The sequence below is a fragment of the Bombyx mandarina genome, chromosome 17 (genome assembly GCF_030267445.1).
Source record: "Bombyx mandarina strain Sakado chromosome 17, ASM3026744v2".
NCBI classification, from domain to species: domain Eukaryota; kingdom Metazoa; phylum Arthropoda; class Insecta; order Lepidoptera; family Bombycidae; genus Bombyx; species Bombyx mandarina.
In genome coordinates, this window is record NC_143223.1 from 1,284,469 (window position 1) to 1,299,597 (window position 15,129).

General features: G+C 45.5%; 1 protein-coding gene across 3 annotated transcripts in view; it reads left to right on the top strand.

The window, feature by feature from the left end:
• The window catches only part of zip (myosin heavy chain 10), a 92,028-nt gene that overhangs the window by 66,315 nt on the left and 10,584 nt on the right, over window positions 1-15,129 (top strand). For all 3 annotated transcript variants that reach the window (XM_028176504.2, XM_028176507.2, XM_089734183.1), the window contains 12 exons: window positions 4,268-5,607; window positions 6,580-6,750; window positions 7,109-7,276; window positions 7,711-7,857; window positions 8,357-8,485; window positions 8,947-9,067; window positions 9,571-9,804; window positions 10,284-10,454; window positions 11,763-11,925; window positions 13,201-13,339; window positions 13,746-13,877; window positions 14,401-14,566. In XM_028176504.2, coding sequence (XP_028032305.2) covers window positions 4,268-5,607; window positions 6,580-6,750; window positions 7,109-7,276; window positions 7,711-7,857; window positions 8,357-8,485; window positions 8,947-9,067; window positions 9,571-9,804; window positions 10,284-10,454; window positions 11,763-11,925; window positions 13,201-13,339; window positions 13,746-13,877; window positions 14,401-14,566 — 3,081 coding nt within the window. The remainder of the gene's footprint in view (window positions 1-4,267; window positions 5,608-6,579; window positions 6,751-7,108; window positions 7,277-7,710; window positions 7,858-8,356; window positions 8,486-8,946; window positions 9,068-9,570; window positions 9,805-10,283; window positions 10,455-11,762; window positions 11,926-13,200; window positions 13,340-13,745; window positions 13,878-14,400; window positions 14,567-15,129) is intronic.

The following is a 15,129-nucleotide window of genomic DNA, read 5'->3' on the forward strand; positions in this document are numbered from 1 at the left end:
GTATCGGAGGACGTCGTCGGCTTTAATGCGATATAATATTTAAAAAAAAAAAAACTCGTATGTGGCAGACATAAATTTGCTATATTCCTTGTGGTCCTATATCATTCTGTCGCGAAGCAGCATTGCCTTCTAGTTTGAACGCTTTTTTTGGGTCATTAATAAATCGTAGGACTTTCGCCTACACGTCGGGATGGTATGTGGAGTATGTCTGATATGAACATACTAAAACCCCCTGTGGCTCAACAACCCGCGTCCGATCCTCGGATAAGACAGAGCTCATTAACGATTTACTGGAGTCAGGGTGACGGAGGAACAGCATAATGAAGCTTCACTGAAAGGGGTCGTACTAGGTCCATTTTTGGATTAAAGTAGAAATTCAAAAATTTCGAAATGGGTCTCTATAATTTTAAAGGTGCGAAGTGAGACTTCGATCTCATGTCTTAAGATGGGTATTCAGACTTTAACGTAAATGGACCCCGGTAGCCACTTGACACCAAAGCTCCATTGCTTAACTAGACAAACACAAAGTACTAATGTTGTTTAAAACTTAGGGGGTTGATTGCTTCCCGCTTCCGTAGGTTTAACCCGCGATTCCCTACAAGTGACCCCTGGGTGGTGCAAAACGGGAGCCGAATACATAATCGGTGGTAGGACTTGTCCGACTGGCTGGCGACCACCCTCCAACTAGAGTCCGCCGCCAAATAGCCTAGCTGTGTTCCGGCGTGTGGGTTGGAGAGCCAGTGTTATTCCTTCCCTTTCCTCTTCCTTGTTGGGGGTGAATCTTGGCGATACCTGGAACATGCGGAGCAGACGTGCGTGTGAGCTCGCGGGACGTGATTGTTTGACGGGGGTATAGGGAGACCCAGTGAAACGGTGTTCGCCGCCGCCCGCCGGTCAGTTGGGGACCTGAACCCGGGTGTCACTACTAAACTCCGCCCCGGGAAGCTGTCCCGCCAACCGGTGTAAAATCCTGTCGTGCGGTCGTCGTGCCGGAGTCGGAGACCGGAGTGGATCCCGGCGATCGCACGCAGGGTGGACTGGGGGCCCTTCCATGCCCTGCGTCAGTCGCTCACGCAACCCGTGGTCGAGCACGTACTGTGCTCCGCGCTTTATTCAGGTATTGTCATGATTTCGCCTCGAACATCCTACCCCGCCCAATCCCACTCTCCAAATAAAAAAAAATGAAAGTTCGAAAAAGGAAAAGGGTTTTGTCGGCGACTCCCCATTCCACATTTAATGTGGATTTCAGCAATGTAAGGGGTCTACATAGTAACCTCGACGCCGTACACCACCATCTTGAGACGGCGCAGCCTGCCCTTCTTTTTCTGACGGAGACGCAGATATCTGCTCCGGATGATACTTCGTACCTTGAATACCCCGGCTACGTATTGGAGCACAACTTCCTGCGTAAAGCCGGGGTGTGTGTATTCGTCCGGGCTGATGTCTGTTGTCGCCGTCTACGAAGCCTCGAACAACGGGACCTGTCCCTCTTGTGGCTGCGCGTAGATCACGGGGGCTGTACCCGAGTCTACGCGTGCCTGTACAGGTCCCACAGCAGTGATGCAGGTTCAGCTCTGATAGAGCATGTGCAAGAGGGGACTAACCGCGTGCTTGAGCAGTACCCATCTGCGGAGGTGGTGGTTCTTGGAGACTTTAACGCTCATCACCAAGAGTGGTTGGGGTCCAGAACCACTGACCTCCCGGGTCGGGCTGCCTACGATTTCGCCTTGGCCTACGGCCTCTCCCAGCTGGTGACACAGCCCACCCGTGTCCCAGATATTGAGGGGCATGAGCCTTCTCTGTTGGACCTTCTGCTGACCACCGATCCAGCCGGATACAGTGTGGTGGTCGACGCTCCACTTGGATCGTCTGATCACTGCCTTATCCGTGCTGCCACACCACTCTCTCGTCCTAGTCGTCGAACGACGACCAGGTATCGAAGAGTTTGGCAGTATTTGTCAGCAGATTGGGATGGATTGCGTGAGTTTTACGCATCCTACCCATGGGGGCGGTTCTGCTTTTCCTCTGCTGATCCTGACGTCTGTGCGGACCGTCTTAAAGACGTGGTGCTCCAGGGGATGGAATTGTTTATTCCCTCCTCTGAAGTGCCCGTTGGGGGTCGCAGCAGACCCTGGTATAACAATGCCAGCAGGGATGCTGCACACCTCAAGCGGTCCGCATACGTGGCATGGGATGATGCTAGGAGACGTCGGGATCCTAACATCTCAGAGGAAAGGCGGAAATATAACGCCGCTTCCAGGTCCTACAAGAAGGTTATTGCCAGGGCGAAATCGGAGCACGTTGCTAGAATTGGCGAGCGACTGAAGAGCTATCCCTCTGGGAGCCGTGCTTTTTGGTCGCTCGCCAAAGCTGCAGAAGGTAACTTTTGCAGGTCTAGTCTCCCACCACTACGCAAGTCCGATGACAGTCTGGCCCATAGTGCGAAAGAGAAGGCTGACCTTCTGGTCAAACTCTTCGCCTCGAACTCGACTGTGGACGACGGGGGTGCCACACCACCGAACATCCTCCGGTGTGATAGTTCCCTGCCGGAGATCTGCTTTACACAGTGTGCAGTCAGGCGGGAACTCCGACTCCTGGACGTCCATAAGTCGAGCGGGCCAGACGGCATCCCTGCAGTGGTTCTGAAAACGTGCGCCCCTGAGCTGACGCCTGCGCTAACGCGTTTGTATCGCATCTCTTATTGCGCTAACAGGGTTCCGTCTTCATGGAAGACTGCCCACGTCCACCCTATCCCCAAGAAGGGTGACCGGTCGGACCCATCGAGCTATAGGCCTATCGCGATAACTTCCTTGCTTTCCAAGGTGATGGAGCGAATAATTAATATACAACTCCTGAAGTATCTGGAGGATCGCCAGCTGATCAGTGACCGACAGTACGGTTTCCGTCACGGTCGCTCAGCTGGCGATCTTCTTGTATACCTTACTCACAGGTGGGCTGAAGCCTTGGAGAGCAAGGGCGAGGCTCTTGCTGTGAGCCTTGATATCGCGAAGGCCTTCGACAGGGTCTGGCATAGGGCACTTCTGTCGAAGCTACCATCTTACGGAATCCCCGAGGGTCTCTGCAAGTGGATCGCTAGCTTTTTGGATGGGCGGAGCATCACGGTCGTTGTAGACGGTGACTGTTCTGATACCATGACCATTAACGCTGGCGTTCCACAAGGTTCGGTGCTCTCCCCCACGCTTTTCATCCTGTATATCAATGACATGCTGTCTATTGATGGCATGCATTGCTATGCGGATGACAGCACGGGGGATGCGCGATATATCGGCCATCAGAGTCTCTCTCGGAGCGTGGTGCAAGAGAGACGATCAAAACTTGTGTCTGAAGTGGAGAACTCTCTGGGGCGAGTCTCCAAATGGGGTGAATTGAACTTGGTTCAATTCAACCCGTTAAAGACACAAGTTTGCGCGTTCACTGCGAAGAAGGACCCCTTTGTCATGGCGCCGCAATTCCAAGGAGTATCCCTGCAACCTTCCGAGAGTATTGGGATACTTGGGGTCGACATTTCAAGCGATGTCCAGTTTCGGAGTCATTTGGAAGGCAAAGCCAAGTTGGCGTCCAAAATGCTGGGAGTCCTCAACAGAGCGAAGCGGTACTTCACGCCTGGACAAAGGCTTTTGCTTTATAAAGCACAAGTCCGGCCTCGCGTGGAGTACTGCTCCCATCTCTGGGCCGGGGCTCCCAAATACCAGCTTCTTCCATTTGACTCCATACAGAGGAGGGCCGTTCGGATTGTCGATAATCCCGGTCTCACGGATCGTTTGGAACCTCTGGGTCTGCGGAGGGACTTCGGTTCCCTCTGTATTTTGTACCGTATGTTCCATGGGGAGTGCTCTGAGGAATTGTTCGAGATGATACCGGCATCTCGTTTTTACCATCGCACCGCCCACCACCGGAGTAGAGTTCATCCATACTACCTGGAGCCACTGCGGTCATCCACAGTGCGTTTCCAGAGGTCTTTTTTGCCACGTACCATCCGGCTATGGAATGAGCTCCCCTCCACGGTGTTTCCCGAGCGCTATGACATGTCCTTCTTCAAACGAGGCTTGTGGAGAGTATTAAGCGGTAGGCAGCGGCTTGGCTCTGCCCCTGGCATTGCTGAAGTCCATGGGCGACGGTAACCACTCACCATCAGGTGGGCCGTGTGCTCGTCTGCCTACAAGGGCAATAAAAAAAAAAAAAAAAAAAAAAAAAAAACTTAACGCACATTAATTTGGTGTATGACAAATGTACCATTTTCTTACAGGTCTTTCCGTAACGGAAATGACGAAGGCTTTCTTGAAACCGAGAATTAAAGTGGGGCGCGATTTCGTCACAAAAGCACAAACCAAGGAACAAGTTGAGTTTTCTGTTGAAGCTATCGGTAAAGCTTGCTACGAACGTTTGTTCAGATGGCTGGTGAACAGGATCAACAGGTCTCTGGACAGGACGAAGAGACAAGGCGCCTCGTTTATCGGCATCCTCGACATGGCAGGGTTCGAAATCTTCGAATTGAACTCCTTCGAACAGCTCTGCATCAACTACACGAACGAGAAGTTGCAGCAACTCTTCAACCACACTATGTTTATATTGGAACAGGAAGAGTACCAGCGCGAAGGAATCGAATGGAAATTCATCGATTTCGGTCTCGATCTCCAACCGACCATCGATCTCATCGACAAACCCATGGGCATCATGGCCTTGCTCGATGAAGAATGTTGGTTCCCCAAGGCGACAGACAAGACCTTCGTCGAGAAGTTGGTGTCGGCCCACTCCGTGCACCCGAAGTTTATGAAGACTGACTTCCGCGGCGTGGCAGACTTCGCCATCATTCACTACGCCGGTAAAGTGGACTACTCAGCCGCCCAGTGGCTCATGAAGAACATGGACCCGCTCAATGAGAACGTCGTGTCGCTCCTTCAGAACTCGCAGGATCCCTTCGTTTGTCACATCTGGAAGGACGCTGAGATTGTCGGCATGGCGCAGCAGGCGATGACCGACACGCAGTTCGGTGCAAGAACGCGCAAAGGAATGTTCAGGACTGTCTCCCAACTTTATAAGGAGCAGTTGACTAAACTGATGGCCACATTGAGGAACACCAACCCGAACTTTGTGAGGTGCATCATTCCGAACCATGAAAAGAAAGCAGGAAAGATCGAGGCGCCCCTCGTCTTGGACCAGTTGCGGTGCAACGGTGTCCTCGAGGGCATCAGAATTTGTAGACAGGGCTTCCCGAACAGGATTCCGTTCCAAGAGTTCAGGCAGCGCTACGAACTCCTCACTCCGAACATCATTCCTAAAGGTTTCATGGACGGAAAGAAGGCCTGCGAACAGATGATCGAGGCTCTCGAGCTGGACCACAATCTGTACAGAGTTGGTCAGTCGAAGATATTCTTCAGGGCCGGTGTGTTGGCCCACCTGGAAGAGGAGAGGGATTACAAGATCACGGACTTGATAGTTAACTTCCAGGCGTTCTGCCGCGGCTACCTGGCCCGGCGGAACTACCAGAAGAGACTCCAGCAACTCAACGCCATTCGGATCATTCAGAGGAACTGCGCTGCGTATCTCAAGTTGAGGAACTGGCAGTGGTGGAGACTGTATATTAAGGTAAGCGAAAATTTATTTACGCCTATTTATTTATACGTATTTATGGACACCAAAGGCAAGTCGGATGTCCAAAATTTAAAATCTGGTATCCAATCTGGTATCCGCCCAAAAGCGATATTCATACTTACTGATCTGGGAAATTATATAAAATTGAAGTGTTTTATGACTTATATGTTACAAATACAATTGTTAATTTAAAATCCATATAACAAAACAAAGTCAAAACAGTTTAGTACCGCCTTCTCTTCAGTTTGTTCGATTGATTTTATTTATTTTATTTTGTTTTGTAACCATTACGAGTTCTAATGTTATTAATATAATATGTATTATATGGAAGTATTTCTTTAAATGTCAAAGAAAAATTTAAAACCTTGTAAAACGAATCGAAATCTTGAGCAGTCAGTGATTATGGTCGAATTTTGATTACCGGGTGAACAATGGTGTATTCCCCAGACATATAGTTCGTTTACCTTCTGCCCATGAGATCTACTGCACGGTAACTTCACTACATGCTATAGGTGTGCGTGTGTGTGTATTGCATAATACACCGCTATACAATAATATTATCGAGTAACCACACGAGTTATGTAAATACGGACAGTTTCTGTTTTCACAAAATATATTATCCGTGTGAATAATAATCATTGTCCTATAGTACGATGAGTAGTGCTGCCTCGTGGCTCGCATTAGAAATGTAATAATAAAAACAAAATCGCATCACGATAATTATTCACGTTCCGCTAGTGTGAAGTTGTTAGAGCCCACAGACATCACGTGTGATTAAGTTTACTGTTCTTTAATCACGAGTTTTCGAAACCTCAATAATGCATAGCAACAAGTGCATCGCGGCAGAATCTGCCGCACACCACTGCCGACTCGCGCTCAACACCATTATTTGCACTACGCTGTTCTCTAAGATAGAAATTAATTACTTCATCATTCTGATAAATATAATAACAATTATTATTGCAGGTGAAACCCCTTCTAGAAGTAACGAAACAAGAAGAGAAACTCACCCAGAAAGAGGATGAGCTACGTCAAATACGCGAGAGACTCGAAACCCAGGCGAAACGGTCCCAGGAGTTGGAGCAGAAGTACCAGCAAGCTACCGCTGAGAAGACCCAGCTCGCCGAACAATTGCAGGTCAGTATTTTAATCAGATATTTTTCTGCATCCACTTCGAACAAGGAAGGTCTTTTACTAATAAATTAAAAAGGGGAAAAAAACGCTATATCAAAAAAATTGTAGAATCATTTGATTTTGTAAATATAAATCGATATTATGTGCAGGGATCGTTCAGAAATGACGGTAAAATTATATCCAAATATACATTAACAGCTCAAAATAAAAATATTTACATGATATTTTCATTTATGTTCTTTACGATTCTATGTTTCAATTGTCACATTATTGTGATGGTAATGATTACAAAAAAATATATATATACTTTTTTAAATGCTACGAAAGCTAATATTCAAGAGTATTTAATGAATTGTTTCAGGCGGAATTGGAACTGTGCGCCGAAGCGGAAGAGAGTCGAGCTCGCGCCGCGGCCAGGAAGCAGGAGCTGGAGGAGCTGCTGCACGACCTCGAGGGACGGATAGAGGAGGAGGAGGAAAGGTGCAATGCTCTGCAGCAGGAGAAGAAACGACTCCAGCTGAATATACAGGTACGGTACAACAGCCGGGGATGCACTTGCGAACATCGACTTGTATGTGTTAGTATAAAGCAGCTTTTCCCAAAGTGGACTCAGATAAAAAAGGGGGCGTTGTGTATAGGCTTAGGAGGCGATTTGTAATTTCATTTGAGCTCTCGCTGTAGTGGTTCCTAAGTAGGTGAAAAAATGGGGGCGCAAAAAAAGATTTTATTCTCAAAGTGGGCAGTAAACGAAAAAGTTTGGGAGCCCCTGGTATAAAGGATCACGTAAGCCTTGTTCATGGCGATGGCGGCCCATCAGTGCTGATGTTCGCCCCAGCCCACATAAACCCATAATCTGTAGCTTCTGGTCACAAGTCAACACCGCGTAGGTTTTCACTCAAATAAAGTATTATTTCCATCGGATTATAATTCGGCGTTATATAATCTTTGCCCTTAAATTTTCAGGACCTGGAAGAACAATTGGAAGAAGAAGAGGCGGCCCGTCAAAAGTTACAGCTGGAGCGTGTCCAGTGCGACTCCAAGATCAAGAAGCTGGAGGAGGACCTCGCCCTGAGCGATGACACCAACCAGAAACTTGTCAAGGAGAAGAAGGTGGGTGAACTGAAACATTGCTTCACCTCCCTTCTACTTGAACCTATACAATGATATAAAATATATCTATAGTTTAATCTATACTAATATATAAATCTACAGTGGTTTTTACGGATGTTCCGTTATAACTACTGAACCATGCATCCGATTGACTTGAAACTTGGTATCCATGTAGAAAATACATGTACTTAATGGATAGTCTAATATTTATATGAGTGTTGGACTCCCTAATAATAATGACAATAAATAATAATGTTAATTTTAAATAATGCCCAGCGATGCGGGCGAATACGGCTAGTATTATTTAAAATGTTAATAGATTGTCAGCGTTACTCAGATTATTTGTCTAATATAAAAGTAGAGAATGTACTGGTTCAATTTTAGTCTACTGATGTCTATGGCTCTTTGTTATATGACTAAGTACATATTTAGCAAATGAAGGAAATGGGTACATACTTAAATTCGTTTATGAAATTAATACGTAATTATTTTTTAATAGATTTTGGAGGAACGGGCCAACGATTTGTCCCAAGCGTTGGCCGAAGAAGAAGAGAAGGCCAAACATTTGAGCAAACTCAAGGCTAAACAGGAGTCTGCTATCGCCGAACTTGAAGAGAAATTACTTAAGGTAAAATTCAGTTGTTTTTTTTTTCTAAATAAGTATAAGTTATATGTAGCTTTATATAAATAGTTCACAAGGATATAATTATTAAAACAAGAAATAGCTTGAGAATTAATGAATATAAGGTGAGCTTCAAAAATATGTTGATATTAAACTTCTTTCTGATATTCTTACTGGTAGTAGAACCGCTTGTGAGTCCGCGCGGATGGGTGCCATCACCCCACCTATTTCTGCTGTGAAGCAGTAATGCGTTTCGGTTTGAAGGGCGGGGCAGTCGTTGTAACTATACTGAGATCTTAGAACTTATACCTCAAGGTGGGTGGCGTATTTACGTTGTGGATGTCTATGGGCTCCAGCAACCGCTTAACACCAGGTGGGCTGTGAGCTCGTTCACCCATCTAAGCAATAAAAAAAAATCTTTAAGATAGGTAATCATGTTATTTTATTAAGTTGGTTGTTGTTTGTAGGATCACCAAATGCGACAAGAAGTGGACCGAGCCAAGAGGAAACTGGAGACGGAGCTGCAGGATGTGAAGGAGCAGCTCGTGGAGAGGAAGGCGCAGCTCGAGGAGCTGCAGATTGCACTCGGTCGGTCCCTGCACTCGCCGCGGGCTCTCATGTCACCGCCGTAGTGTCCCCCATCCTTGTTCCGGCCCCCCTCGGTCTGATACACTGAGGCGGTGTGCTGGTAATAGTTGGTTACCGTCAATCCAAGGTTTCAGGTTACATTTCCAGCTGAACTACTTCATGTCACAATTCGATCCAATATCCCTTCATATCGATTCAACAAGGCAACACAAGTTTCAATACGCATTTCTTTGTGCAGATCAGTCAAATGAAAAGGCATCCATTTTTCAATTATTTTTCATTTTTTTATTTGACGCATATGAGTCAATATTGTTGGTAAGGTAACGTTAAAACATGCCGTTAATTCCTGGGTAGTTTAGCTTGGATCCGCTTCCACCATCTCTTTCAATTACTGATCACTGATATTTGTTACAAACATTTGATATTCGATCATAGTTCAAATTCAAAATTCAAATTCAATTTTATTATGTGAATGTTACTAACTGGAGGATGTTGTTGTGCAGTGAAGCGCGAGGAGGAGGTGACGGCGGCGGCGGCGCGCGCGGAGGCGGAGTCGGCCGCGCGCGCCGCCGCGCAGAAGGCCGCGCGCGAGGCGGAGTCCGCGCTGGCCGACCTGCACGACGACCTGGACGCCGAGCGCGCCGCCCGCTCCAAGGCAGAGAAGCTGCGCAGGGACCTCAACGAGGAGCTCGAGGCGCTCAAGAGCGAGCTGCTGGACTCGCTGGACACCACCGCAGGTGCGCGCCACTGACTCTGTACCCTTTATCACAATTAAATTAAACTAAAGATTTTTTTGATTGACTTGACATTGACATCGAAATTTTTTTTATTGTCCTTGTAGGCAGACGAGCATATGACCCACCTAATGGTGAGTAGTTACCGTCGCCTATGGACTTCAGCAATGCCAGGGGCATAGCCAAGCCGTTGCCTACCAAATTTGAAATATTTGAAATGAAATACATTCTCATGTGCACGTCGCGTTCCGGAGGACCTCTCGCCGACCGCCACTGTGCTGTAGGTTTAATTCCGTCTAATGACGTCACAAGACAGTAAATACACAACAACAATGATTGCTTGTGATGTTGCTCGTGTCCAAAAGTTTATCTGCTAAACTAATCTACTACTGTTATCTTATCGCCACAAATACGATGACGCCGACGACACCGCTCCGAGCGTTAGAAGCGTCCGTAGTAATTGAGACAGTGGAGTGGTGCAGCCCAACAGGAGCTCCGGTCGAAGCGCGAGCAGGAGGTGGCGGTGCTGAAGCGCAGCCTGGAGGAGGAGGCGGCGGCGCACGAGGCGGCGCTCACGCAGCAGCGCCACAAGCACTCGCTCGACCTGCAGGCGCTCAACGAGCAGCAGGAACAACTCAAAAAGGCTAAAGCTGGTGAGTCATATGTACATCCACGTGCCTTGAGCGGTGACGTCACATGGAGTTACGTAGCCATTGCGTTGCTGGTGCACATACACGTCATTTCGGATCCTCCAGATCCACTAACGGTGTTTTAGGTACCTCAAGCACCGGTCATCGTTCTCGTCGAACCCGTCGCTTGCGACGAAGGGCTCGACAGGTAAATTAACCCACAGACACAGCCTACTGAGTTTCTCGCGGAATCATCTCAGTGGGTCGCGTTTCCGATCCGGTGGTAGATTCTGCGAAGCACTGCTCTTGCTAGGGCCAGTGTTAGCAAAGTCATCAAGTTTGAGCCCCGTGAGCTCACCTACTAGTTAAGGCGACGCTGATATAGCCTCTCAAGGCTATCAGCTTAGGTAGGAGAAAAAAAAAGGTGCACTTATGTACGTGCTATTTACGAATCTATACTAATATATAAATCTACAGTGGTACCAACGAACCGTAATATATTGTGCGCAGCGTTAATAACAAACTTATCGAAATGAAATAAAAAAAACCTTTTTGTTAATTTGACATAATACTTCAAAGTGAAGTTCATTTAGACAGTCATTGTCAAATTATTTTAGATTATTTTTTCATAAATTCACTTTTTATTTTTATTTTTTATATATAAAAAAAATACAGAAAGTTTTGAAACAGTAATGCGCTGAACAATACGATGTCGAACGTAAAAGAGCGCAGACAGAAGAACGTCAAGTTCGGTTTTTGCAAAGACGATAGTGTTGTAGTGGAGGCGCCGCCCCACCACGAGGGGGCCTCCTTCACTTCCACCAGGCAGTACTGGCAGCACCGGTGCGCTGACAACAGCCGGAGCGATGAGCGCACTACTTTGATTGGTAGTTTGAATCGATCGATTGTAATACAAACATGTTGAGGTTATTAAAAGGGAAGGCCTTGTAGTCGCGATGAGTGCTCGTTGAACCGCTCGCTTCTGGATCTCATTAGCGAAGCTGTGACCAGAGAGCTAGTATCAGATGTTTCCAAACGGACATTGATTACGTTATCAATATCAATTGGAGACATTTTATACAATCTTCGAAGTGCATTCCTTACAAACAAATATTTTTTTAAGAATTGAAGACATGAGTGGATGAAGGGCTTTAAGTACCATTTTTAAGATTTTTGAGTTGAGCACACCGTCGACGTAGCCCACAGGCATCAGCACACGAATACGCCCAACCTGAGGTTGCGCTCTTATAAGTCTCAATTATAAAATTATTATGACCTTTTGAGCTCATGTGCACAGGATCGTTGCTCTGACATTTCATTTTAATTTCAAAGCCCTTGAGAAAGCGAAGCAGTCGCTGGAAGCGGAGAACGCGGACCTCGCCACGGAACTGAAGTCCGCCAGCGCCGCCCGCGTCGACGGCGAGAAGAAACGGAAGCAGGCGGAGGCCCAGCTCGCCGACCTCGCCGCCAAGCTGCAAGACGTGGAGAGGACCAGGTCGGTGCCAGGGAGGGACTCAATGCTGTCCACCTTAGCAACATAATAATAATAATAATAAGATAAGATAAAATAAATAAAGTAGTCCATTTAATAGACATAGCAGTTCCTAACACCAATAATATACAGAAATCAATAGCTGAAAAAGTAAATAAATATACAGAATTAAAGGAAGAAATTTTAAGAATCTGGCAAATGAACAAAGTCTACATTGTACCACTGGTGCTATCCAGTACAGGCGTTATACCTAAACACCTACTCCAATCTTTAAAAATATTAGACATAGCAGAGAACACGTACATGACCATGCAAAAAGCCGCAATATTAAACACATGCCGTATAGTCGGTCAATTCTTGCAGGAAGACCTAAATATTCTGCAAGTAGAAAATGAAGCTCACTTGGCATAGGCCCGTGATCTTCATTATACCGAAATATCTTAGGTATTTCGAGAAACACAATACAAAAAAAAATATAATAATAATAATACCAGGAAAAAGTTTACATAGTACCAATAGTAATTTCCCCCACAGGCGTTGTCCCTAAGCACCTCCACCACAGCCTGAAGTTATTTGATCTGAAAACCAACACTTTCACGCAACTACAAAAAGCTGCTATATTAAATACCTGTAGAACTGTTCGTAGGTTTTTAGAAACAGAAGAAAACTCAACTAACGGACATTCAAAATATTTATTCCTTATTACCTTATAATACGTACCAGCGTGTGCTGAGAAAAAAAAGTAAAGAATAACAATAATAATAATAATAATTACATTTATTTACTCCACAATACAAATAACTTTTAAATTAACATAACATAAAAATTCTAATTCTAAACAATACAATATATTATACTGCAACTAAGAAGCAGTCATTCGGGGGGTCGTACACTACTGTCTTCTGATAACCTCATAGGGACTAAGCTGAATAAGATCATCTGAACCCAATTTTGTTTATGTACACCTTTCTGCCGACGATGACTACGTGTTCATTTATTGATTGTTTTTATAGGATTGAAATGTTCAAAGATTCTTACTGGATATTAATAATAATATTAATAATTTATTTATTTCTCTCTTAAAGGTATAGTACAAATACAAATGGAAATTATTATAATATTTTGTAAGTCTTTGAAAGAACTGAAGCCTGTACTAGGTTCAAAGACTTGTATTACTGATCTCCAGGCTCCCTCCTTCTTAAGATAGATTGAGATTGAGGAGATAGATTGAGTTAGGATAGATTAAGAATCGAACAAAAAATATTGTTTATCCCACAGAGCGGAAGTCCAAGAGAAATGCGTCCGTCTGCAGAGCGAGGCGGAGCAGGCCGCGGCTCAGCTGGAGGACGCCGAGCTGAAAGCCTCCGCCGCCGTCAAGCAGGCCGCCACCATCGGCGCGCAGCTCACGGAGGCGCAGGTACGATCTCCCACCCACTGGGAACCACTAGAACATTCTGGAAACGGTTCCTATGGTCCCTAGGCCAGCCTTTCCCAAACTGGACGATAACGCCCCCTCGTGGGCGTTGCAGGCCTAAAGGGGGGGCGGTACGAGACTCAGATAAAAAAGGGGCGTTGTGTAGAGGCTTGAGAGGCGATTTGTAATTTAATCTAGGAGGACGCTTAGACACCGACTGAGCTCTCGCTATAGTAGTTTAAGGTAGGTGAAAAAATGAGGGCGCTAAATTATAGTTTATTCTCAAAGTGGGCAGTAGACAAAATAAGTTTGGGAACCCCTGGTCTAGGCAGTCAGAGAGACTCGGGAAACTGTGGAGCGGTTCGTTTGAAACTGTTAAATGTTCTAAAAAATCTTTGTTACATATCAGGCACTTTTGGAAGAAGAAACGAAGCAGAAGCTGTCCCTCCAGACGAAGCTCCGCAACATCGAACAAGAGTTGGAACAGGCGCGCGATCAGCTCGAAGAAGAAGAGGAGGCTAAGAAAAATCTTGAGAAACAGGTAGGCTCCTCAGCGCGCGTGGAGATACACCGGCTGCCCACTGCCGCTGTTCCGTTGCTATTTATATAAAAAAAGTGTTATCTATATACATATATAAAAATGAATTGCTGTTCGTTAGTCTCGTTAAAACTAGAGAATGGCTGGACCGATTTGGCTAATCTTGAATTATTTGTGGAAGTCCAGAGAAGGTTTAAAAGGTAGATAAATATGAAAATGCTCGGAATTAAATACAAATAACAATTTTGTTTTCGCTTTGATGTGTCCCCCGTCGGACGGATTCCTTTTGTTCGTTTTAAGTTTATTTTATACAAAAGTTTAGGTCTTTTATTTATCGACTGAGGCACTACGAAGTCTGCCGGGTCAGCTAGTCATTAATAAAACTTTTTCTTCTCTTTCACTCTCCAGAAAATTAATTTGGTATTAATCGGTGTAATCTCCTTTTCTCCCCTACTCTTGTTCTAAATGAAAGTTTTTTTTTGTCCATATTATAAATTGTCTAACACTATTCTGTGTATCTCTGCAGGTGACGGCGCTAACGGTTCAAGTGTCCGAGGCGAAGAAGAAAGCGGAGGAGGAAGCTAAGAACGCGGCCGCCCTGGAGGAACAGCGCAAGAAGCTCAGCAAGGACGTGGAGGCTCTGCACCGGCAGATCGACGAGCTGCAGCAGGCCAACGACAAACTAGACAAGAGTCAGTGTCATTTCATACATTTCATTCTCTTTTTTTTCTCTTTTTTATTGCCCTTGTAGGCAGACGAGCATACGGCCCACCTGATGGTGAGTGGTTACCGTCGCCCATGGACTTCAGTAATAACAGGGGCAGAGCCAAGCCGCTGTCTACCAATCGTTTTATTTCATTACATTTCATTTCATTGACGAAGCAACATGATAACCCTGTTTCTATAATCTGACGAAACGTGTTGCGGATAATAATATCGACGCTAGAAAGGCAAACGTGACTAAGCGACAATGCGTGAACTTTACAGTAGACTAATTTAAAGTTGAAATATTTGAAAAAAATCTATTTTAACGAATCGTGCTGTAGGATTGAAATTATTTTAATAGACCTAGAAATATATATTTTTTGCGCATCGAATATGGTTATTGCCTATCATTTATGTATAAAGCAGTTATTGTCGCTTAGTCACGTTTGCCTTTCAAGCGTCGATATGTACATTTAGGTTATTAAGCTACCTTGCATTTTGATTTTATAAATAAAATTACGAAATTTCATTCTCTATTGAGAGACGTCTC